The sequence below is a fragment of the Pseudonaja textilis genome, chromosome 3 (genome assembly GCF_049901715.1).
Source record: "Pseudonaja textilis isolate UNSWEBS1 chromosome 3, rPseTex1.2, whole genome shotgun sequence".
Lineage (NCBI taxonomy): Eukaryota > Metazoa > Chordata > Lepidosauria > Squamata > Elapidae > Pseudonaja > Pseudonaja textilis.
Genome location: NC_141992.1, coordinates 156,017,584 through 156,044,822, shown reverse-complemented (window position 1 = coordinate 156,044,822; position 27,239 = coordinate 156,017,584). Strand labels below are relative to the sequence as shown.

Below are 27,239 nucleotides of genomic sequence, written 5' to 3'. Positions count from 1 at the left end.
GTAGTAACATTAGGTCAACTGGGAAAAGCGGAGGTACCGATCTAAATGCCCTTTTAGAAAAAGAAAAAGAAAGAACCAACAATCCTTATAATTATCATCATCTGCTGCTTTTCCCTCTTCTGGCAAAGAAACACGCCATCCATTTGCAGAAATCGCCCGCGGAAACGTTACATCAAAACTAATCACAACGATTAAAATCAGCTTTTCTGTGCAAGAGGAAAGTAAAAAGCAAGTTGGAGGCTGGAATGAGCCTGCTTTTTCCAAACAACAACAAAAAAAGAAATATCTGGAAAAAATACATACATGTGCGTGTGCATTTTGAAAGAGATCAATTCAATGCCCGTGTGATCAGTTAATTTAATTTAACTTTTATTTTGGAGATTGATTTAGACTGGAGGTAGAGACATGAGCTAATTGTATCCTGATCCTTGCCTTGAGGGGTTTCAAAACCCCTGGAGCAACTATTCTTTGTATTTTGTTCTGTCTACCTTAGCCAAGCTATTGCATTTCTCTCTGGTATAGCGAAGAGAGCAGATCGCTGCCGGGAGAGAGAAATATCGGAAGGAAGAAAAAAAAGAGAGGGGGGAAAAAGGACTTCGAAAAAGAGACATACACACTTCGCGGCTTCAATGTTTCAGGTAAGATCTGGATGGGTTTGTTATTATTTGCTAAGAAGGGTCTGCTTGGGACTCTGGGCGCAACTCGCTTTTACGCATGTGCCAGGCAATGGGTGAGCGCCGCACATTCCTAGAAATAGACGAGGAGAGACACCGGACTGGCAAATCTCCAGCCTCCCGGTTCACTGGAACTGGGGCGCTGCGAGTTTGCGAGGGCGGGCTGGGCTGCGACTGGAACGCTCCTTCTGGCATCTCTCCCAGCGGCTTCTCGCGCAGTCTTTTCGCCCGCCGAGCTCGCCTGGCCCGAGCGGCTACCGATTTGGAAGCGATGACTTTTTCTCTCTCTTCCCACCCTCACCCCCACCCCGCCGCTTCTCCGGTTCTCCCAACGCTCGTCCCACCTCGCCGCCCTCTTCCAAAAGGGTGCAGCCAATCCATCCCGTTGCGTGGCGCCGCCATAAGCGGCTGCTTTTGCAAGTAGCCCGGGCTACCGCGCGCGCGCGCGCGCCAGCCTATCGCGGTTGCTTTTTCCCCCGGCGGGGCTGAGGCGGCTTGTTTCTGCTAGCTCTCCTTCTCCTCTTCTACACAAACGCAGGCAAGCAACCGCCGCCCCTCTTTCCGAAGAGCGTCGGAGTAACAAGCGGGGAGCGACGGGCCGCAAGCGGAGCCTTAGAGTAGTATTGTTCGGCGTCTCCCTCCGCCCTCAAGCGCCTCAGCCGGCTGCACGAGAGACGCCATTATGGGCGAAAAGCGCGTGCGTGCGTTCAGCTCTTGCCCCGGGGCTCTCTCCGCTTTCTGTGTTATAACAGGAGGCACCTTCCCCACTAGGCGGGCTGGCGGGGGCGCGCTCTTTCCCGCGCCCCCGTCGACCCCGCCCCTTTTCCCCAGCTTCGGACGATTCCTCCCCTTGCCCCGGTTCAGGTTGAGGCGAAAGGGTAAGGCTCGCCCTTCTGCAGGCCGACGGCGACCCGAGCTTTCTTGGGAGAGCCCGGTCCTCCTGCAGCGTCCTTTCGTCTCCCCTTTAGTGCGCCGCTCGCGGCTGCCCCCTTCTGGCGGGTTCCTCGGAGGACGGGCTCATCGAGCCGCGGGATCCTGGCGAGGCTAGCGCTGCCTGCCGACCTATATAATACCGGGCATCTTAAAGGGCCAGAGCGTTGCCTTGGGGGAACTAGGCTTGTACGAGAAGACCAAAGGCTGCTTAAAACTCTCAGGAAGGAACTACTGAGGAATCGATGAAGGTTTTATTCGGTTGCATAGTACGCCACGAACTGCGATGGAGCGGGAGGGAAGAAAGCCTGTTCAAAAACTAGCCGCTGAAAGTGGTGGGTGGTAATCTGTCGGGTGTGCAGCGCATTCGCGAGGCATCACTGGAGATAGAAATGAGTGGCTTTTCATGGACGTGAATAAGGAAATAACTTGTGGGTGATTTCCTACGGTGTAAACATGCTCGAACACGTGTCGTAGGTAGGCTGGCCGCGCTTGCGAAGTCGGTCACAGCGTTCCTGAACGTAGGCTTGTGTTTCCCAACCTATTTCTCTGCTAATTACAAACACCCCCAACAATAGTGGGAGGAAGATTTGACTGATTGGTTTATTAAATTTGTCCGGCTGCCCGATTCAAAACGAGTTTGGGAAGCATACGGGGTTAAAGGGAGATGAAAAACAATTATCAAAAGAGATTAATTGCTCGGTAATAGTGGCTGCGTTTGCAGGAGACTCATAATTTAGTTAACCGCGATCTTACTCCTATCAACAGAATATTGATCTGTAAATTAACCATGCATGGTAGGCAAAAATGGTGGTGGGTTGATTTCTTGATTTGAAAGTTGAAAAATTGAGGCTCAGTATTAGTCAGCTTAGAAATACTGTATTTCTAACTATACATTTGAAGGCAAGTTATTTTACTGGGTCTTTAGGATACCTTTCAGATCAGGCCCAAAGTGAGCTACATATTTAAGATTGGGTGGAACAATGAAAGTCGCTGCTTGAAAGTAACTATAAGTGGATATACTATCCAGTATCACTGTGGCTTAAGCTTTCTTCAGTCTCAGTGGCATCAGCTCAATGGATAAAACACAATTAGTTCAAATGGAATGCCTTAATGTTCTTTGGAAGGCATGCAAATAGTTATCTTCAAATAAGTCTTTGCTTGTTTCCCCGCCTCCCCCCCTCTAATTCCTTCTTTTTTGTTGAAATAAAGGAAACAGTTATAACATCACAATTCTCAGAAATGTTCGCCTTCTGGTTTCAATCAACAAAACTGGCAGACACATACAAGTTTATTTGAGCATACCCTCTGGGCACCAAGCATGCTTGGATTGTTTGAGCAAATTAAAAATAAGGAAAATGGCTTTTACCTTCTCAGCAGTTAGACTCCTAAGGAGTCCTACTTTGAAAATGGAAAAACAAACAAAAAAATGAGGAAAGAAGGGGATTTCCTAATATACCTAAAATAACTTATATAGCAGATTTGTTTATATAAGTATTTCAAATGCACAGTTAATTAAAGAGTGTAGTTGTACAACTTACTTTGAAGTAAGGCCTTTGAATTTAGTGGGACGGGTAAACATCCAGAGATACAAGCTGTTGTAGAATTACGTAACACAAAACTATGGTGAGTCTAGACTGTTAGGTGTGTATATGCACCCATAAGACATACTTTATTCCATAAAATTTAAACCTTTTCTGGACTAATATGCTCATTTGGAATTTTGAGAGTGTATTGTGGATTCACTCACAAAATAGCCATTAGAGTGGCCTTACCAAAGAAAGCAAATTCCTGTTGCTTCCTACCATAATCTACACTTACAGAGAGAGAGAGATTCTGTATTCTCCTTTGAATGAGGATGAATGTGACTTTTGTTTTTGTTTTCTCAATAAAGAGCAATTAAACCAAAAGAAGAAGAAAAAAAAATTGGCACTAGAATTAGCATTATAGCACTCGACTATAAATTAGGCAGTTCAAGTGGGGATACATAAAGGATTGCTACCTTAAAAAAGAAATGGGGATTAACTAAAGCACCTGAGCCTGAAATAATTCCCTTAGTTAATTTACCAACCTTCTTTTCTGTTAATGTAATTTCCCAGTTTAATAATGGCAAGAACAAGACACAAACACAAAAACCCAGTTCCACGTTAATACATCCCTCACCTCCAGAAGAGAGTTAGGAGACTGATACTCCATGTCATGTGTAGAGTGAATCCACAGAACTTCTCAGTACCCACTATTTTTCACATTTCTTAAAGAGAGTCAGTGAATGAATAAAGTGAAATAATGAAATAAAAAGAACAATGGGTGGATGAATAGATAATAAGTAGGAACACCGGTTTGCTACAAAGCATAGGCCTCTGGGATCATATTTCTTTACAAGAAGAATACCATAATGTTTGCATAGGATGGGAGTGAGTTCAGGTAAATGGATATTTTATGTCTGGACATACTCTTACAGCATCCATTTCCTAATTATACATACCTCACATGGCATCCATTTTGCATGCTGAGCACAGGCTTTTGCAACTTCTAATGTCCTTTTGGCCAAGGTATGGTTGACTATTTTGCTTCTCTGCTCTGTGTTTCCTTTTGGCCACTTCCCATGAGCTACTTATTGGAATTTCTGCTTCTCATAAGCTTCCAGTGAGTCTTTTGAGGTAGGCCAGGTCAGGAAACAGAATTCATGAAGATTCCAATGCTTTATTGTTCTAGGTTAGGATATAATAATAACATTTTGAAATGCTATTCCAAAGCGTCTCCTTTCCCCCTCTTATACTTATCAGAATCAAGGTAGACTTCTTTTGCGTTTTTTTTTTCTTTTAGTTTTACGTGACTAAGTATTAATCAAGCTTGTATGCTGCCAATCTCGCCAAAGGCAGGCGGCTCACAGGCTTGAATAAAATGCACCAGAAAACATTAAGACAATAATCTGGGTCCTCGTTTTACTGGCCTCAGAAAGATGGAAGACTAAGCTGGTCAGGATTGAACTACAGACTTTGGGAAGTGTTCGTCTGCAATACTGCATTCTAACCACTGTGCCATCAGGGCCCCCAAATATTTGTCCATATTTCCTTAACTTTGATTGGTCACTTTAATGTTTTCATTTTCCTCTTACCATTTCCACTTTATGTGCTTTTGATAATAGCGAAACTGATGACCAGAGATTTAAGAATGGACAAAATAGAGTTATGACCTATATGTTACAAGATTGCTATCCTTATTTTAGACCCACATTCCTCTGTAGGCGCAACCTCTTTCATTATTTTTATGGCCTAATAACTTGTAGTAGTTTGTTGGAAATTTTATGTTTAATTATACTTCTCTAACATTTACCACCTTACCCACCAAAGTACGTCAGATTTAAAAGCAGGCATTAATTTCAAATCCTAGTTTCTTCAGTTTTATACATGTATACTGATTACTGGTCAATAAATAAATCGAGACCAGTTATTTTAAATCCACCCTATAGCATTCAATGGGATAAACACTGTAGATTTATAAATTGCTTTATTTTTGACATTTTGGTCTGGCAGGAATATAATACACTATTAGGCAAAGTATTTTGATCCTGGATACAAAGGTCTGAATACTGCTGGTGACCTTTTGATCATTCAGCTATAAAAATCCAATCACTGAAACTGATCAGACATAGTGCAGAAGGAAGGGTTGAGTTTTTATTCAGTGTTAGTCTGATGCCATTTAAGTTAAGCTGCGCACTTAGGAGGACATTTAAAACCAATTCATTCTGAGAGACACTTATTGAAATTTAATATCATGTATGCAAAATGACTGCAGTGGTTTTGGTGTATTAATTATGCCTCAAGCATGACACAAGATGTTCTAGCACACACTAGAGGTCTCTCATAGCTAAGATGTGTCTTGTTTACAGTTATTTCTAATCTGAGTTTGAATAATATCAACTAGAGCTCTAATTTTAAAACACATACATTTATTTCAGTACTTTTTACATAGCACTGCATAGAATGAAGGTTTATAGACATTCACTGATATATACATTCAGGGTATAACCATGAAAGTAGTTGGGAAATATTACACCTTTAAAATGAAGATACTAGCCTTGATTTTAAAAAATGCTACAGAATCTAGTAAATTGATGAACGATATCATGAATATATGGAAATAAGTTAATAGGCTCCATCCAGTCCACCTCATAACAAGCATTTATACTTTTGTACAAATAAAATGTATTTTGTTTACAATAAAGTTCAGTAAAACTAAGAGGGAGATTTAATTGTTTTGTTTACATGTGGTTGGATGATTGTTTTAGTCTTTATTAATAATTATTTAGTGTTACTTATTAATGTATGTAGATGATTTAAAAGATGCAGTAAATCGATAACACATCTTTAAGAGACACAAACATGGATTTGAATTCAGTTGATTACACAGTTACAAAATTACATCATCGCAACTGATACTAACGTTTAATTGTAGTTCTTGTGCTTCTTGCATTTACTAACAGCCATTTTAGCGAAGTAAATAGAATAGTACCTACTAGTTCCACATTCATGATGCTACAATATGACTGTGCTGCTGTATGTGATTTGATGCTCTACATCAGTGAGAATCTTGCATAATTTATGTTTCTGTTTTACTGAGAGCTATTCAGTGCGTATATTTATAGACTACTTCACCATCACTGATTTGATTTTCTGTTATATGTGCAATAGTAATAGGAAGGTAACGTGAGCCTTACATTCAGTATATTGTGAATAGTGTTATGAAAAATAGCTCTAATCCATGCCATGGGAAATGATAGCTGATTTTTGCACAACAAGTTTACTTAAAGGTGCAGGAGAAAGCATATTGTTCTGCCCTGATCTATTAACAACAATAGGTATTTGTGTTTTGCACATGTTCAGATATTTTCATCCAGGTTTATTTGCATTTTTATTCTGCTGTTACAAAACATGCATAAAGAAAAGGCAAAAGATGGCTAATGCCATAAATCCATCTAGTACACCATCCTATAATGATGGCTCACATGATCCTGTAGCTAACTCATAATCCTAGCATGTTGATCCTGTATTCTTCTCAAACTTTCACCACTACCATGGCATATTTCCTCCTTAATTGAATTTATGCAATGAAAGCATTTTTGCATTGTGAAACCCCTGCCTATATCATTGGATGAACAAAGTCTTTTCAACAATTATGCTCATGAAAGTATAATCATTTATATACAGTAGTAGGTGAGGGATTTATCCGCTTACTTAAATGTACCATTTAAAAAAGTTCCAGCTGTCGTGGCATATATTAAAGTTGCTGAGAGTTATAGTTGGGTGAGAGTGAAATCCAGCCATTGCACCCTCTGGCAGACTCCTGCTGTAGTTCAATTCAACAAAAGACAACAATGAGGGACCCTTTTGAATGCTTGTAGATTGTCCTTCGTGATCTGAAATACAGTATGATCAAAAGATTGTCACACATCTTGCCAGCAATGCTGCTCTTGTAGCTATTCAACTCTTTGCTCTGAATTTGAAGAGCAAACTCAAGAAAAAAATTATCTGATCCCTGTTTCATTCATTCATTCATTTTGCCATTGCTACATAGAGGCATATTGGATTTTCCAGAGGAAGGGGAAAGTCCTTGTTTTTGCACAGACACACAGTTATTTAAGTGCTTACTTTCATTATAAAGGATAGCATCTTAGTTTTTCTTGGACCTTCAGTCATCCTAAGTATAACAGTTGCTAATACGTAAGAATTATTCTGCTCTACTCCATTACACTTTATTTCTTTGTCTTATTTTTCTAGGTTATCTATTTTTTCTGCTTCAAAGAAAATCATTTAAAATGCAAATTCTAATGTAGTTTGTGTCCTTTCTCTTTACTTGCAATACACTGGGGGTCATGACCTTAACTCCCTGCTTTTTTCTTGACTGCTGGCATGTCACCACCACCCTTGAACAAAAAGCAAAAATGCTCAATCTAGCTCACTTGAACAACAATACTCAGTGGTAATGCCAAGGCTGGACCTGAAGTTGAGGCCTGGGCCTTGACTTCAGTGTGATGACCCGGGGCATGGCACAAAAGCAACAAAGTCACAAAAAATGGGTAAAGTCTCTTTAATACCTCCAACTTGGCCCCCAATCTCCAGTTATCTTCAGCTGGAGATCAAACTCTTCCAAAAACAGTCTACAAGGGGAAGCAATGCAGTCCGAACCCAAAGTACAGATAAATTAGAAATAAAAAACCAACAAACCACACTGAAGTAATTAACATGACAGGCCAGGATAATAAATTGCAGACTTACTTCCAAAAGATAATGAAGCACACACAGTTGGGAGGATGCCAAAACCCAGATAAGCCTCGACAAGATAATGCACGCTTTGCTTCCAGCAAGGTTCTGTGTGCAAAAGCCCTTCTTATATCCTGTTCTCCCAGCTGCAACTAATGAAAGTGATCAAGGCCTTTTTCTCTCCCGTAAGCCACGTTGCTTCCTTCTCCATTCCTCCCTGCGTGCCCCTGCATGAAGAGGGGGTGGCCCTGGGTCTTCCTCTGAATGTCCAGCCGGACTGTGCCCTTCCCCCGTTTCTTCCACAGCCACCGGACCCACATTCCCACTCTGTCAGCTCCTCAATCTCTCACTCATAATCAGACTCCCAACAAGGGCATAACATTCAGCCCTAACACCACTGCTGCCAGGCAAAAAGGCCACCTTTAATCATAAAGCACATAAAGCCTAGGAGAATGGTGCAGTTGCCTCTGCAAACCAGTGGTCTTCAGGATCTTCTGCATGCCCCTTACTTCCGGCAGTGTTTTCTTTCTGTTGACAGGCTCTTGTGGCTGGCTACCTGAGGCTGCTCCAAGTTGCAGAAGACATTTACTCTTGAAACAGTTTCAGAGAATGTTTTTCTGTAGCCTTTGCAACCTCTAAAAACTGCAAGGAAACACACCCTGTTCTCACACAATTTCAGAGGCCACATGAAAGCAGGGCCCTCTCAAATAACTTCGGGAGATTCCTGAGGCTATGCAAGAGCACAATCCATTCTCACACAGCCTCTGCTGCCTCCAAAAATCATGCAAAAACAAAGTGTACTTTCAAGAATAGTAGTTGAGTGTTGGTGAACACTTGTGTGTTACCAAAACATAGTTTGTCACTTTAGTGATGTGTGTCATAGGTTCTCCATGACTGATCTAGAGTGTGCAGAATGAGGTTGCTCTAAGGAAGGCACAATTTGACTGAATTTTTTAACAAATCATGTGTGCCTGCCTGCCTCTCTTTGTTTGTGCACATGTTCCAGTTTGTTTATTGGATCTCCCTTGGCAAATTGGTAAATCTGGTCACTAGGGCTCTTTCAAAAAAGTAGTCAATCATAGTTTATTCTGAATCATATTGTCATAAAAGTGTGGTGTGTTTTCCTGTGTTTTAAGTGCAGTTCCGTTCTGTATATTCTTTATCATGTTGCATATTTACACATGCAATTATTTGATGTAGAATTTTCAAATAGCCTGATCCACCTTACAGACACCAGGAGATTATTCTTACTGGCCATTTCCATTTCAGAAGCATGAATCTGGAAAAATGGACCTCACTGTTTGTTAAAGATTATAATTATCTTTCTTTTACCCAAATCATGGGTGTATCCCCCTTAAAATAAAAGAGGAAAATTAAATGAACTAAAGAAAAACACGAATGGGAAGATTTCTTACTTGACGATGTTTCTATTTTGTACTGCTCTGGAAACTAAGCTGCAAACCACATCCTGTTGGAAGAAAAGCAATGCATTTTACAGAACAGTTCACATGAGATTGTAGTATCTCATAAGCAAGAGTAATAGGAAGTGCATATACACAATGCATACACATTCTGCTCAGAAGCAAAGCAACTTCAAGAAGTTTCCCAGCTTCCCAGGGAATAAAATATAACACCCAATAAGCCTAAACAGTTTAGCCTTCCAGCCCTTCTATAATGTTTTGCCAATAGCATCCTTTTCCTGAGGTGACTTGCAAGGATTTCTCCCAGTGTCAGAAGGAGAAGATGGAAAAAGTCCAGGCAAAAAGTTTAGGCTTTGTAAAGGAAGATATTGAATAAAAGAACCAAAGTAGCAAGCTTAGAATCAAACTATTTTTCACTCTAGATCCCCTCCCCTTAACAATATATAAAACTTGAAAAATACTGCTTAAAGTCAATCAATTTTTCCTTCCTTCTAAGTTTTGGTGTTGCATTACCACAATGCTCTGGTGCTGCAGTTTATGCTTAGGGGTGTCTGAGTTTGACTCATTCTTAAATTAGGGTATGGATGTCAATTTAAGGGAGTGAATGGGCCATAACTATAAGTATTTTGAAGCTGATCAGAAAGAATTTAAACATTAAAAAGAGTTTTATTAAGATAAATTTCTGAAATCTTTTAGAAATTTGGCAACCAGCTAAGATGAGAGAGAGATGGGAAGGAAAGTCTCAGTTCAAAGAATTGCTGATTCAGAAAGGAGCGATTTTTTTTTTAAAGTATGAAAAACACAGGAAAAGTGAACAGAATAGTGCACATTCATAAATAGAATATTTTATTAAAAATAAGTGTACTTTGCAGCAACCAATAGCATTACCAAAAATACATGGCCTTGCTGGCAACCTTATTTCTTTTTTTCTACAAGTTATGTGCTTTCCTAATTTTTTTTAGTTATGTGCATTTCCTAAAAATGATACTACACTGTGCTATGTGTCTATAAAGCACCATTTGAATATTAGAAATCTCATTGCTTCCCACTCAGAATGAGCCCCAAATGTTGAAAATGTTATTAATCAAATTTGGAGAGTTGCTTATTGAAGTTATGAAGGAAATATACTTTATTTGGACAGGATTCAAACCTTTTTTTTTTTTGGTTGAAACAATTTCAGATGAATGGCTATAGCCCAATGGACAAGTGAGTTGAGCCATGCTGATAGTATATACTTTTATCCAATTTTCTTTTGCTATGCTTTCCTTTTAATCTGTATACACATGAAATTATGTATGTGTATAAAGAAATCCAGATACATTTAGTGTATCATATACCAGCTCAGGAAACAATCCTGAGAACCAAAACGAAAATATCTTTTTTTGCTCCTTTTCTGTGTAAATGCATTATCTAATGGGCAGCACATATTCTCAATAGTCCAAATTTCAATCTTTGCGCCTGGAAGGAGTCAGTGAGATAGTAGAGCTATTTCTAGACAGTGCAAGTTAAGAATACCAGGCAGTCTTATGAGATAACAGCAGGGCCCTGAGTGTAAAAGGATGAATGAATGTTCATGCGTAAAGAGATTCTGACTTAGCAGTTTTTAATTCAGTTATTTTGTTAATAATTTTGCTAATCTCTCCTTTTTAGAAATCCTGTATATTTAAATATCTTTGTCCATTAAATGATAATAAAAAAGAAAACATGTTATAAACTTGATTTATGTATGTAGTCACTGAAAAACAAATTACAATGTGATTTATTAGAGGCATTTGTTTCCTTGTCCTACTACAGTAGAAAATGTCTTAGATAAATTATATAGGATACTATAGGCCCATTTTTTTCTCCATGATTATGTGTATTGGACAAACATTGCCTTTTATAGCTGGCTGTGTTGCCTCCTTTGAAGAAAACAATCCTTAAATTGAATATAATACATGATCCTATACTTAAAATTGCAGTTGTTCCATGAATTGTCTGAATTATGGAAACAACAAAGAATTGTGAAACATTCTAAAATAAAAACATTCATTATAGCACAACATTACACAAACTGGCATCTACTCCATCAAATGTGTATTATCATGGGTTATCAAACATGAATTCATATGGGTGTAGAGAAAGAAAAAAAGATAAATAGTACAGTCAAGGAAATCCAAAGAATATAATCTGTAGAAATCAATTAAATGACCATTCACAGTTATGTAATTGGTCCAGAATTTTTGTTAACGTCTCTTTACATTCAGTTGCCATTTAACTTGATTATTTATACTTTTTCCCCTCAGCAGCTACATGCACAAGTGCTATAAACTGATGGTAACATTTTACGCATTTGGATAGAGTGTACCCTATAAGGTTTCAATATATACATAACTTGAAAAAACTTGGCAAATGAATGTTTGTCTCCTTTTGCAGAGGAGCAGATAAAATTGGAAGGACCATAGGTCATGTAGTTCAATAAAAATTAACTTACTGTATTTCAATGGCCATAAGGTATGTAGGTGAGTAGAGCCAAGGTAGAATTGCAAAGACTGTAGTGAAGCTCACCCAATGAATAGTGTGCTTTAATAACAGAATATCAGAGTTGGAAGGGACCTTGGAGTCAAACCCCCTCCTCAGGCAGGAAATTATATACAATTTCAGACAAATTGTTGTCCAGGCTCTTCTTAAACACTTCCAGTATTGGCGCATCCACAACTTCTAGAGACAAGGTGTTTCACTGATAAATTGTTCTAACTGTCAGGAAGGGTCTCCTTCCAGATTGTTTCTATCCTTCATTAGTTTCAATCCATTGCTGCTCCTTCTGCCTTCAGGTGCTTTGGAAAATTGGTTAACCTCCCCCTCCCCCTTGTGGTGGTCCCTTAGATATTGGAACACTGCTATAATGTCACCACTAGTCTTTCTTTTCATTAAACTAGTCCCCTAATAATCTTTGTTTTTCCATAGAGCTGTCTCGAGCGTCCAGGTTGGGAGGAGCTCCAGTCTCGGCTCTCACAGGCTGAGCTTGAAATTGAGGAACGCCCCTCACCATCACGTGGTCCTCGGGCGCTCCCCAGTTTTTTGCTCAGCCTCGTGGCAGACAGGCTGTTTTTCTCTTGCTCCGGTCGTTCAGCATTCTAGGCCTTCTTCTCATCGCTTTCTACGTGGATCACCAGCAGGCAGCGCAGGAACTCAGGTTTGAACTCCCCAGGGAGTGTTTTTAATATCCGAACCGTTTCCTTAAGGGGAGAAAACGAGCGCTTCGAGCGCTGCCCCCCACCGCTTCGTTTGCCGCCTAATCGCTCCGCGCGAGGCCGCTTCGCTTCTGCCTGCCTCTACTGCTTTAGCCGCCGTTCCCCGCGAACGCCATCTAGCCCAGGGAACGCTTCCTGGTTCTCCCAAAGGGTCTATTTCTCCTTTTTTTCCCTGGGAGTTTACCGCCGCTGGGGCTGCCTCCGTTACTTGCGGCCTCCATCTTGGGCCCCCTGTGGCGTCCGCCATCTTGGGTGTGCCCTGGAACGGCTGCCATCTTGTGAGTGGCCGCATGGCCGTCCGCCATTACTAGAGGCCCTTTACAGGCCGCAGCCTTAACTGATCATTAGGCAGCCTGGGACTCCCACGCCTCAGCCTGTCTTTCATTCTACTGACAGGCCTCCTGCAGAAATAGGGCCCGTTGGCCCTGCAGCCTTTTCCCCAGCAGGCGAGGTAGCAGCTCTGCCCCCCCCACCCCTTCCCTGGTCCGTCCGGCAGGGGTAGCTGCCTGGCGTTCACCTTTTGGCTGATTGGTCTCTGGGCTAGGCCCTGGTTCGTACCAAACCTCTTTTTTTAAACAGAAAATTTTTTTGACTAAAAGGGGGGCGCGGAACGTGCGCTGGGATTCCCGGCCTCCACGTAGGCTGCATCCAGACCCGGTTACAGCTTACATTATTTCCTTCTGCCTGCGGCCCCAGGATCATTGGCTCTTGTCAGAGGCCTACCAGTAGGCCGCATTGTTTCCCTGACTCCTGGGCAGATCCTGGGACTGCTCAAATACCTTGCAAGCCTGCCTTGGTCTCTGGCTCATACTCTCTCCCCAACAAAGGAGTTAGTTGCTTGCCATGTCCCTTCCCCGGTTCGCCCGGCAGGGACAGCTTGGCGTTTATTCTGGCTGACTGGCCCCCGGGCTAGGCCCTACTTCCCAACACGTTACAGAACAACTCTGTTGCCTTGACAAAAAGGGGGTGCGATACGAGCACTGGGAGTTCCAGCCTCTGCTTAGGCCGTACCCAGACCCGCTAACCGCCTCGCATTAACCAGAAATTTTTTTCCTTTTTTCTCTCCTCTCCAGATGTCAGACGACAATACCTCTCGTGGCACTTCTCTGAAGGCCAAGGCTAAATCCCACCACCTGTGCAAACAGGCACAGGAACCATCCAAAGCTTCCCAAAGGGATGCCCTCAGGCGACACAGGGCCCTCGAAAGGGAGATTGACAGACGCTCTCATGAGTCAAGCTCTGTGTCCCGGGACCCTTCCGCTCCATCAACCTCCACCCATTCTCCTCTCCCCTCCTCTGCTGCTTCTGCTTCTTCCTCACAGCCTGGACAGACCCCTGAGGTCACCTTGCCCACCACTGCTGTAGATCCGCACCCGGAGGAGTTTCACCCACCCCCCATGGTGGAAATACCCGAAAACCTGATGCAGGCTACGGAGCTGGCCATCCGGCAAAGGGTAGCGCAACAGATGCAGCAGTTGGCCGGTCTGGCTCCTCGGCCTGCGGCCCCCGAGGCCTTAGGATCAGCGGCCTCGCATGGTCAGGCAACTCCCCAAGGGGACTTAACCTTACCTTTGGAGATGGAGGGGATGGAGGCCCAAGAACCCGGGGACCCTACCCTCTTTGGGGACGAGCAGGACCTCGACATGGGGTCCCTCATAGGCAGCGAACTCTTTTCGGGAACAGGCCCCCTAGAGGGGGACATGTCGGAGGACGAGGGCCTCTCTCCAGGCCAGCCCGCGTTTTTAGGGCTCTTTAAACCGCACCTATTTAGGTCCCTCCTGTTCAAAGCCAGGACTACCTCGGGCCTGAACCCCTCCCCCACCCAACCCAGCGGCAGGGGTTCCTCCCGACTCTCTTTTCTCTCAGCCCGTGGTGGAAACTGAGGTGATCCCTGTCCCGCCCATATTCTCAGACATGGTCTCTAGGCAGTTGGCCTCCTCGGGGCCCCCTCCTCCCCCCAACGCCCAGGACAAGCGGTTTTTTAACCTGGAACCGCAGTTCTCCACCTTGCTCGATCCCCTCCCCGTGGACGAGCCCGTGGTAGGCCTGGCTTCCCGCTCTACTCCCAGCGACTCACTCGAGGCTCTCCAGCCCGAGGACAAACGAGCTGAACTGGCCCTGTGCCGCGCTCACCTCTCTGACGCCTGGGCAGTCAGGGCTTCCATTGCCGCGTCTTTTTCACCAGGTCTTCCATCAAGTGGCTCCAGCAGCTCAAGCAGCATGTTCCCGCAGCTAATCTCAGGGCGCACCAGGACATTGCCAAGATCCTGGCCGCGCCGAAGCTGCAGACGCCACCTTCCAGGCGGCAAAGTTTTCCACCAGGGCCATTTCGTCCCAGGTCACCGCCCGCCGTCTACTCTGGCTCCGCCACTGGCAAGCGGACGTTAAAAACAAGGCTAAGCTAGCATCAGCCCCCATCTCTGGGGGAAGCTATTTGGACCGGTTCTCGACCCATTCCTGGCCGAGACCCGAACAAGCGCAAGTACCTCCCTTCCCTTTCTAGGAGGTCTGACTTCAGAGATTCCTCTCCCTCTCCTCGCCAGGGTTCTTCCTGCTCCTCCTCCTTTTCCAGATACTACCGATCTTCTCCCTACAGATCTCCCTACCGATCGGAGCCGGATGGGTCCGGAGGTAGCTCTTCCAGGAAGCCCTCCCGGGATCCGGGAGAGGCCTGCTCCGCTGCTCCCGATAATGCAGTCGTCCCCCAGGCGCTTGCCTTTAAAAAAAAAAAAGAGAGAGAGGAAGGAGTGCGAGAAGGCCAATCTCTACTCCGACCTTTAACCCCTGCTTGCAACAGGCTCCTACCCCAGGAGCACTCTTGTCCTCCTCACCCTGCCCTGGGCAACTGGTCGGCAACACATCTACCCCCATCCAATGCTAGCTGGGGTTTCTCCTTGCACTCCCGGTCCTCACACAGATCTCTAGCCTTCGCTACTACTTTTATCCCTAGACAAGGCGGCCCTCGGCCAGCTGGGTCCTTGAGCAAAGTCGTCCGCCTCGCCGTTGGGCGGAACCGAATCTGGCTCCCCCCAGGACAGGCCGCTGTTTGGGAACTCGCTACGTCCAGGCATTTGCTTCCCCGGGGCCTTCCTGATCCTAGCAGAGGGGCCCCTCCTTCTCTCCCGGTCATGGAGGTAGCCCATTGCCGTGTTCCCCGGTCTCTAGTTTTAGGGCTCCTCTGCGCTCCTCCACCTCTCTGTCCTAGGGTTCTCCCAGGGGAATTCCCAACACGGGTCGATCTTCCCAGTCTCTTGAATCACGGTTCCAGTACACATCTGTTGGCCTCCCTGGCGGGACTGCCTTCTGGACAGCTCCGCCTCCTCTTAGGCCCCTTTGTTGAGACATTCCAATCTCCAGGGGTTCTCCTGTTGGGCATGCCTTCCAGCGGGTCATCAGGGTTCCAGGAGAGATTCTATACCAGACGGGGCCCACCCGCAGGACTAGCCAAGCTTTGGTATGTCCCAACCTGGACGCCGAGACAGCTCTATGGAAAAGGGGCGTTGGTTCTTACCTGATACGCTTCTTTTCATGGAGCTGTCGAGAGCGCCAGCCCCACCCGTAGGCCGCCTGGTGGGAAACCTTGCTGTTCGACCGAGCAATCTAATATATTTTTTTCCTGAGTGTGATGAGAACAGGACCTTCCTTCTCGTCTGCGCAAAACCTGGGGAGCGCCCGAGGACCACGTGATGGTGAGGGGCGTTCCTCAATTTCAAGCTCAGCCTGTGAGAGCCGAGACTGGAGCTCCTCCCAACCTGGACGCTCTCGACAGCTCCATGAAAAGAAGCGTATCAGGTAAGAACCAACGCCCCTTCTCTATACTCTTTCTAGAGTCTCAAAAAAATTTTTTACATCGTGGTGACCAAAACTAGATGCAATATTCCAAGTGTGGTTGTACCAAGGGATTACAGAGTGGTATTAAAACATCCTAGTTTATTAGTGCACAATATAAAATCCAGATGTTGTTAAATTGCAAGTAGCCCTAGCTAGGAGATTCAGTTTAACAAACTGTGGAAAACATTTAAGCATCCATGCTTTGGTCCAGGGACGAGAAGCATATAATAGAATAATAAAATGTGAGGGATATTGGAGATCATTTAGCCCCGTGATGGTGAGCCTATGGCACGCGTGCCACAGGTGCCATGCAGAGCCATTTGTGTGGGCACATGAGCCCCAGGCAAATTTAACTCACTGCGCATGCGCGTACCTCACAGCTGATTTTTGGGCCACTGCAGATAATGATAAGATACTTAGTTAAGTTGGATTAATCATTTGCAGTCTTGACCTTGAATCTCCTGGCAGTTATGTACCTTTGAAAAAGAAGCAGTGTCAACTTCTTTGAATAAGGGACTGGTCAGATTAGAAACCTTGATCAGATTAACAATCTAAAAAAAAAGAAATAAAAAAGGAAAGCAATTATAATTGATTGCCACCTTCATCTTCCTGGTAAGCTGCTTAAGTAAATAGTCATTAATAACTGCAGGCTCACTTGGATGAAATTTATTTTCTGGATCTATTTTAATCTGGAATCAAACCTAAATTTGAAACAAAGTCAACAAAGTTGGATGACATGCTGAAAGAGGGATATGGGATTACAACATGTTTGGTTTGCTTGTCTTCTCAGCGATTTGTTGACATCATCAACACTAGGTTGGATCTCTGGGATGATTGATTCAGGAAGGTAATACGGGAGCCTATTTTTCTGTCTCTGGCAATTGCTTTAAAGTTAGTCAAGACTTTGTTTATCTCCTGCACATTACCATCTAAAACCTCTGAAGTGATTAACTTAGGATAATGATAGGATGTGATTGTACAGATAATATCCTGTTCAGCATTTACTTGCAGTACTTGTGTGCAACATTGCAATATAAAAACAAAAGAATGGGAGTTTGTATTTGGATGTCACAATGGGTATTTCATAATTTGTCCTACTCTGTCAGTGCCCATGGCAATATTGTAACAAATGTTTTGCATTCTGTCCTTGTAGTTGGTAATGGACATCTGTGGGGAGTGGTTAAGTAATAAGAACTGAATGTAGGTATGTTCTAGCAATGTAGTTCAGTTTTGAAAATAATGCAAATAGTCTCTTGAAGAATGCCAAGTTGTGAGATATTATAATTCTGTGTGGCTTTGTTTTGTGATCTATCAGTTGAATTGGACATTTACTGAAAAATATGTGGCCTTATTTTATATTCATTTATATGAGAGTAAGCATTAAATTGTGATTTATCTAAGTATGTTGCATGTTTTGAATTGTAGCTATGAGAAAGATGGAAATCTTTTACGCACATATTTCTCTTTACATGAAATGAATCTACCCTTTATGGCTTTTCTGCTTAACAAGTCACATGTTTATATCAAATAAGTGGATGCAACTCAATTCAAAGGTAAAATGATCAGTATTTAGTTAAATCAGAAACTTTAAAAAATAGTTACAAATATCCAGGTGGAACTACAAATAAACCACTTGGTTTATTAAACTGTGTGCATTTGTATATTTTAATATAACTTACATTTTACATTTTACATACTGGTGAAACAATACTTCTGAAATTAGAAACTTTTCTTTAATTTTAGTTATGTCATAAAAAGCATATAAATGTTTAAAATAGGACTTTACCATGTGTGGCTTTTGCATTTATTTCTGCAATGGCATTAAAATATCCATGGATATGTCAGCCATATAATCTCAGTACCCAGAATTTCTCCAATGTAGTTTTTATAAGCTTTTTGAAACCGTTGAGCATGTTCAACCTGAAGAAAAAGAAGTACAGTTCCTGGCACCTTCTTCAATAGCTGTAGCAAAGCAGAAAGGAGAGCAGTCAGACTGAAGTGGCCTAAAAGTCACTGAAATAATTTTGTTAAACATTAAAGAAGAAAAGTATTTTTCCAAGCTAGCCAAGATGATTTGTTTATAATGATCTTAATATTAACAACATCTTAACTGGAAGTTTACTTCATTACAATAAACGAATTGGCAAGAATCTATGATTTGATTGCATATATAACTTATTTGCATGCTCATGTTCTTAACAGAAAGCTGAACGTGAATACTATAGCAGAAATAATTTGTAGTGATAACAGGAATAAAACCAATGCCAAATCTTTGAGGTAAACTGTTGATGTAAGAGTATTCTATCACATACTCTTGGATCATTTGGCATTGTTTGTTTGTTTTCAAAGACAATAGAGAACTCATTGTGACAATGAAACAGGAATTACCAGAACACTCATTATTCTTGTAAAGCTATTTCAGGACATGTTCAGCTATTTCAGAACATGTCATTCATTCATTCATTGAGTAGCTTTGAGACAATCATTTTATCTTACCTCAGACTACCTAACAACGGTGTTGAGAGAGGGAAAGTTATGATAAAGAAAATATATACAGATAAATGAATAACCAATCAACCAGCCAGATATTCGTTCTACCCTTAGATTTTATACTAAGCTTATTGCTGAACTTGAAGTATTAAGAAAACATAGTCATTGTGCTATTTTTAACTTGGGGCAGGTTGGAACCAGTCAGGCAGACTAATTCTGATAATTCTGTCCGCCAAACTATATAGCAGTGGCTCATAAGCAGATACATACATAGAGACTACAACAATTGATATGGATGGGTGAATCCTAGTTCATTTATTCACAGGTTCTTTTGAATGCACCAGCCAAGAGAAATCCATCAGAGAAAGAGAGTTGTATGCCCAGTGTATGTTTATTTGTAAGTTGAACAGCTAAATCGATATATTCTTCTGGATAATGGAGAAAATCATGCTCCACTTGTGATGATATCTAGGAAGTAGAAGGTGGAGCTTCCTTGGCTGTTGATTATGTGATTGATCTAAGATGGGTATCAAACTCAAGGCTGGCGAGCCGGATATGGTCCGTGATGTGGTTGAATCCGTTCCATGGGGCCATCCTAGTATACCCAATGTGAAGAGGAAAGATTGGGCCAACATGGCTTCAGCCTGGTCTACCCAGTGCGAAGAGAAAAGATCAAGCCAACATAGCTTCAGCCCGGTCTACCCAGTGAGAAGAGGAAAGATCAGGCCAGCATGGTTTTGGACCAGTCTACCGAATGCGAAGAAGAAACATGCCAGCAGTTTGGGGAATGGCATCAAGCTGGCCATGCCCCCCCCCCAGCTCCCACCTCCCGAGATCAACCACAGCCCTGATGCTGCCCTCAATGTAATTAAGTTTGACACCCCTGATCTAAGACATTGGAATACACAATGGATGTTCAGATACATGTAGGTATTGTCACCTTAGCACTATATTTACTTTAGTTTATTGATTAGCCTATAGGCCATATCAAAACACTCTATTTACTTATACTGCTTCATGTCCATAATTATATCAGTAGAGTTTCTATTGTTTTATATCCTAGATTAAATAATGGAAATCCAATGCAAAATTCTAAATTATGTTAATGATGTTGGTGAAGGATAGGTTTTTATTTAAAATATTTTTTAAAAATCCATTTGCCAAGTGCCCCAAATGTGATTGCATGATTGCAGGGGGAGGGGCAGTTGTAACTTAAAGGATGATCAAAGCTGCTTTTCTTAAAGGATGATCTTAAAGGATGATCAAAGCTGCTTTTCTAAACTGCGTTATAATTTTGAACGCTAGTTAAACAACCAGTCATAAGTTGAGGACTATCTGTAGAGGCTATGTTGAAATAAGATAGGTGTCTTAATCTGATATATATGTAAGTGACCCTGCAGCAGACAAAATTAGGAATTGATTACTGCTCCAGTTTATATTGAAGGCAGCTTTTTTTATGGCATTCTAATTCTCTTAGGTCTCACACTGTTACTTCATGGTTTGTTTCTTACATTAAATTTACATCTTATATTGGCTTAGTGGACATACTTTGAACCAAGCATAAAGACTCTCTTTTCCTATGTGTGTTCTAATAATGTCTACAAAAGCTTATTTGCAAGTTCCTGTGTTTTTATGGGAAAGGCATTTATAGAGCATACATTTGATTTTTATTCTTTGTAGCTGAAATTCTACTGATTTCTTCACCTATGGTTTGTGACCTGTTTAGATCAAGTGTACCTGTGTTGTTTGTCTTCTGATCTCTGACAAGCGATGGCAATAGAAGCACTGATGCCAGGTCTGAGCTATACTTAAAACTCTCGGTTTTCTTGCCCTCAAGCTCCAAGATAACCTAATTTTCTCTCAGTGGAAACAATGCAATCATTTGACTCCTTGTCCACATATAATTGTTCAGATGACCTTTCTCTCTGAAACTGGAAGGTAGGAAGGGAAAATGAAGGAGTCACTGTAAGGTTTGCTTTTTATTTTTATTCCCTCTTTTGTCTTCTTATTCTTTTAATAGTTGCTTCTATTGTCTAATCTACCAGATTTGTCAGGCGCCTACAAGATTACCTTTATTTTACATGTCTATACATTTATAATTTAGCTGCTTAGTGTTTGTGAAAGATGTCTTACTTTGAAACTCTGTGTGTTGTTTTTCAAGGACTAGTCATATTAAGGACAGAAAATTACTGTTCAAAGTATTTTATTGTACCACATACTGCCTTGGGTTAACTGCACTCTCCTAGGTTGCAGTTTGTTGTATCTACATAAGTAAGTATTTGATGGTTCGTCCTTATAGTAAGTAAAAGTCTTTTTTTTAATTTTATTGGTTTTTAAAAACAAACATAAACAAACAAAACATAAAAACACCAAGCTATCTTCCATAGGTGTACATACAGTGTGCCAGTTGGTTTACAAATTGTTTTGTGCTTCCATTTCGTAGTCTTCAATTACAATTACATTACATATAATCTCATATTGTCAATCAAAAATTAAATACCTTAGTATCTATCCATCTCCCATCTCAACATACCACTTTTATCTTGTTCAACCACCATTAATCTATTATCAATATCTCCAATATTCTTGTCTCTTTATCTTCTTCAATTTTTTGGAATCTCTCATCATACTTCAACATCATTTGTTGGATGTTCTCCACTTTTTCATCGGTTTTCCCTGTTCTTTTTTCAGTGTTCTCTGTTCTTTGTTCAATGTTCTCTGTTCTTTGTTCGATGTTCTCTGTTCGATGTTCTTTATTCTCTTTTCAATATTCTCTGATCTTGCTTGAATATTTTGAATTCCTTGCATAATCATCTGCAGAGTCACCTTTTCTTGTTCTTTTTCTGGCTTTAACATTGTCTGTATTAAATGTTGTCCTCCAGATGGTGGAGAGGAAGAAATAGAAGTTGAAGAACCAGGAGCTAAAAATTTCCTACTCATTTTAAGCAATTCAAAATCTTTAGGTTCTTCTAAACCTTAATCCAATTGTAAAGTAACCAATTATAGGTCAAAATAAAAATAGTAGAAAAAAGAAGCCCAATAATAATAATAAAAAAAAGAAAAAAAAGGGAGGACAAAATTTCTTCAGGTTCTTGTATACCTTAATCCAATCAATAGTTGGATAAAGAAAAAGAGTTAAGAAAAAGAAAGAAAAAATGGAAAAGGAAAATTCTTCAGGTTCTTCAACATCTTAATCCAATTGAAAGATCTCAAATAGAAAAAAGTGCATAAAAATAAACCAGAAAGGTGGATGAAAAAAACAAAAATACCAGGAAAGGAAAAAAAGGGCTTTTAAGCTTTCCCTTTAAAATAAAAAACAAACGTAGAGATTGGACTTCCAAAAAAAAAGAAAAAGAAAGACAAGCTCCAACAAAGCCAAAAACCCAAATAGTTATTACAAAAAAAAAAGATAAAAAACATACAATAAAGCTGGTGAGGAGGGATAGCACAACTTAGGAAAAGCAAAAAGGGCACACTGCACTTTGTTTGATTATCCAAGGCTCTTATTATAACTCTCTTCTCCCAAAACTTTCCCCACCCTACGTTTCAACACCAGACTACAGCTGTTGATAGAAACCCAGAAGAGCACCTGCAATAATACTCTCCCATGCTCTTCCCTCTATCTTATCAAATAGCAATGTCCTTGAAAAAGAGTCTCAGTTCTTTCTTTCTCAGCTTTGTCTGGTCACAGGGAAATAGAATATTTTCAAGCCTCTAGTTGGCAGTGTTACAAAGTTTCTTTGCTCTCACTTTCCCCCTCCTTTTCCGAGCAGGATATAATAAGAATTAATAAAAAAAGAAAAAGATATTTAAAAAAGATGAAATAACTAAAGGGAGCCTCTAGCCTAAAGTATTACAAAATCAAAAAGGAGAAGAAAAAAATAGATATAAACAAAAAAACCAGTCCAGTTTCAAAATACAAGATCATATATAGAAAATCCAGCAATGAGAAAAACAAAACATTACTTTGACATTCCTGTTTAAAATCACCGCTTAAGCACTTCTGTCAAAACTTTTACAGATTCTTTCTTTTCCTTAGGGTGTCCTTTCAGATCTTAAAAAAAAAAAAAAAAAAGTTCTCACCAAACCGGCATACTCTCTTTCTGCTCTCTTCCGTTTCGGAGCTGTCCCAACTTCAGCAGCTTTAATGGCTGCCTCTTTGCTGCTGGCAAGAAGAGCTTCTCCTGGATTTACCAGGGACTTTGCGGTATCCCTGGGATCGACAGGATGCGCTCTTCACTTTCACCATCTCTTCAGGATGGTTTAGATCCGATAGGACCGTCCAGGAGCAAAGATATTGGCAGTGATCTCAGACCTCCAAGATCGCATGCCGTATTGTCGCGATGCCAGCTCCGCCCTCCTTATAGTAAGTAAAAGTCTTAAAATATGTAAAGTGACATCTAACAGTTGTCTTCCTCCAGAAGTTATGTGCTTGTTGGTATTGGGTGTGACCTCAGTGTGGTTACCCCTCTTCTGGTTGCTACAAAGCTCTAGGCCAAGTTCCAAGCAGGAATCATACCACATTCCATATCTGTACCGCAACTGGCTGCTTACCAAATAGCTTGTGGACCTGGTAGTTGAATGATAGGTCTCTTGCCTGGAATAAACCATACATTCAAGACATCGCTTCCTGCTTCCTTATCTGCTTGTTCTTTTTCTGTTACACACTGCATTTTTGTATGCTAAGGACCTGGGATGCTGAAGCTACTGTACGTATGGATATCGGCAAGTTCCTGAAATGCTCAATTAGCCAGATACCTGGAATACTGATATGGATGCTTGTGAGCAAACTGTGAATGGGGGAATAAATGAATGAGCCCATCTCTTTGCAGGTTTCTGGATTTGTAAACATTTACTGCCTTTGGGCAATAAAGAAAGAAGATGAGTTATATCTGGATAAGTGGGAGTGGGAAGTATTTCTGCGCGATTGCAGCTACTTTCCCCAGAAATAAACAGCAACCCCAACTTCATTCTCCCACAGTGTGGCTGTGAGATTATTTGAATAGGGCAACATTAAAGTAATGCTCTGGTTGAGTTCATGCGTACTGCTAAGCCAAATGTGGTTTGCCTGAATTGGACTTTTGTGTGTTGTGTGAATCCTGTTGCTAGGACTGGAAAACCGTGGTTTTTGGATTAACACTTATCAACATGTTGGAAGAAGGTGCTCATATAATCCCTCTTGATATACTCTCAAATTTCTTGGAATGCATGACTTTTAATTTTTGTTTTAATTAGAAACTTTTAAATTCTGGAATGCTTCTGAAAAAGTATCCCCATAAGCTTGGCTCAATACATTGTTTGTAACTCTGCTAGTTCTGTAGAAAACAAGACAAAACAAAGAATGCACATATGATGAGAGTAATAGGTAACATTCTGGCAAAATAGTGCTCTAAACTGGTTATAATCTTCATGAGAGCTATTTCATGAATGAACAGGGACCTTGAGAAGCTGTTTTCAAAAGCTCTTTTCAAAATTTCAGGTGAGTCCATCAGCCTGAATCCTGGCTCAGTGCTAACAGACAATATTTAAACAATCCAAGCATGATGTATGAATCCAGAATCTTAGTCTCTTTACGTGTCAATGAAAATAGTTCTTGCAGCAAATGTAAGGTCACATAATGACTCATTAAGGACCCCATTGCTTAGGGACAGAAGTTATGTTCTGATTATAGTTGTAAGTCAAGGACTGCCTGTAAAGAAATACATGTTTATTCTTAAATATGAATATATATACACACAGACAAACCCAATACACAAGCCTGATGATGGCAGATGAGATTCTGCCGAAATGTTGCTACAACTTTAAAAGCACAACTATGACATGGGAAAATACCTGAACAAAGCTGAATTATATCTATATTTATATTCTATCTATATCTATATCTATAGATATAGATACACACACACATACACATACATATACATACATACATACATACATATATTTGTTTTCTGAGGTTCTCTGAGGTTCTCTGACTCTGAGAAGCAGAGAGCCGAAGACACAAGCCTGAAGATGATGAATGAGACTTCATCGAAACGTTGCCTAGATACTGCCAATCTTACGCGGGAGAAAACCCAAATAACCATATATATATATATATATATACACACGCACACATACACACACACACCACACGTTTACATCGTTAGTTTACATTTCGATGAAATGTGATTCTAAAGCTAATTTTCATGCTATAAGCTTATTTCCTTTTTGTTTGGGATCCTGCACATAGTCAGTTTGAGCCAGAAGTGAAATGTGAGATTTAGGAACTATTGCAATGAAGCTGCAGTGAATTATGTGTTTGGTAGATCTTAGTATCACTAATTATAAAGGTTTGCGTCTTTTAATTTTTGTTATTAAACCATGGATTTCATATCAGACGATATAGAATTCCAAATTTAGAACAAAACAGTAGTTCTGGAATTGAAACAGCAATTAACAGCATCTTTCTTGTTCGTCTTCACATTAAAATAAGCAATATTATGTACAGTACATCAAACTGAAGAATTATATGTCTTCAGTGTTGATTTGGTGAAAGACCACTTCATATTATCCATTTGAATAGCTTATTTCAGGCATAAAAATATTTAGATCCTCCCCCATATAAATGTCTTGCCCCTGAAATGTTATTCACCTCTATACCCCTAAGCAGTTTGTAGGTCAATAGCTGTTCGAAAGACAAAATCCCGTCATCTCCTCCTCCCCACTCTCTAGGGTCTTAAGAGAAAAATACATGTCTTAGATAATAGATTTCAATGGCTTAACATCTTTTTTAAACATTTTTTATTGCTTGTAATTTTGGTGTGACTACCCAAATAGTGCTTAGTGCTTTGTGAATTCTATTTCCTCATGAGAATTTGTGCTGCAGACGTTGCCAGACATTTGTAATGGTTCATATATTTCATAGCACACTAAAAAAGGACTTAACTTTAAATAATTTCTATAGGCTTTCAGTGTCTTGTTTGATTAATACTATATATTCCTAAAATGCCATTCATAGGAAGAAGGTTAGAAGTTTATGGATGAACTAATCTAGTTCCTTTTCAGGATTTTCCTTAGGAATGAATCCAGTTCCATTTACTTTTCCAGGACTTCGTGGTATTTTTATAGACGATCAACCACATAACTGTGCTTTGTAGATACGTGAATCAAGAAAAAACTTTTCTTAGAAGTATGCAAAATATTTCAAATTCAAAATGTTTCAAGTTCAAAGCCCTACATTTTAAAGATTCTGGAAATGTTTTGATTATACTGAGCTCAAAACATGGTTACATTAACCTTGGAACATTATTTAAATAGTTGCAAAAACTGTCTTAAACTTTAAAAAACCCCAGACTTTAAAAGGCTACATTCTTAATAGAAAGCGATTGAAATTCAAAATGTTTTAAGTTTGAAATGCTCTTTCCCAAGTTTGAAACAGATGTTTTGATTACTTCTCATTCTAAATTTTAAGTATGTTTCATTTGAAATGTTTTTCACATCACCATTTTGTTTGGATTGAGACTACGGTATCCTTAAAGTTTCAGTTTGTATACATTATTGGTTTGTTTCTTAAGCAAAATTTTCTATATGACGGCAGGTGTTGATGCATTATTTACAGTGATTCCTAAAAAGAAAAACATCTGGCTATTTGACACATTCTTTAGTTACTGTAATAATGCATTATAGTGGAAAGTTTTAGGGCTGAACAGGTTTTATCTATCATAGTATGAAAATATTGTGGCAAATATGCTTATTTCTTATGTTGTGCAGTGATTTATTTTCAAACTACATTATTCATCACATATTCTTAATATTGTGACCTGTTAAAAGAAGTAGTTCTAAACTGAAAAATGCTATGTACAGCAATATGACAAATACTGAAATTCTGTTAATATTGCCAATATAAATTGGCGGAACTCTGCAGCCTAAATAGTTGTGCGTAGAAAAGGTATGTTTTTTGTTACTTATCATGCAGTATTTAAAAAACTAATTCCCTTTTTATAATACATTTATAAATGGTATGTAAGTCCTGTTAACCTTTGCTTCTTGAACCAACATCCAAAGAGTGCATGGGAAAATAATTTAAAAGAAATAATACTTTTAAGGCTTTTTAATAGGAAGCAACTAATGACCTGTTACAGTTAAAAACAACAAGGCCCATGTTAAAAAGATATATTAAAATAACAGCCCTTGTATATGCTATTCCATGCTTAATAATAATAGATAAGCTAGAGGTCTGGCTTTATATCAGATAATTTCCTCTATAATTAGCTGAATTATAGAAATAACCCCATACACAATGTCTTAAATGTTTCAATAGACTGAAATAAATAATTTTACATAATTTAATACATCTTCTCCCAAGATGTATTCATGGATAAAGCTGCAAATTTTAATTGCAACATTGTGTTTTTC

General features: G+C 40.4%; 1 protein-coding gene across 3 annotated transcripts in view; it reads left to right on the top strand.

Annotated features, from left to right (window-relative positions):
- The first annotated feature begins 494 nt into the window (after window positions 1-494).
- Window positions 495-27,239, top strand: part of KCTD1 (potassium channel tetramerization domain containing 1) — a 91,535-nt gene continuing 64,790 nt past the window's right edge. Inside the window, exon 1 of one of the 3 annotated variants that reach the window (XM_087931195.1) lies at window positions 495-638. In XM_087931195.1, the coding sequence (XP_087787321.1) occupies window positions 630-638 (9 nt within the window). In that variant the 5' untranslated portion in view covers window positions 495-629. Of the gene's footprint in view, window positions 639-19,125; window positions 19,240-27,239 lie in introns of those variants that run through there. The other 2 variants (XM_087931191.1, XM_087931190.1) reach the window with 2 other exon arrangements.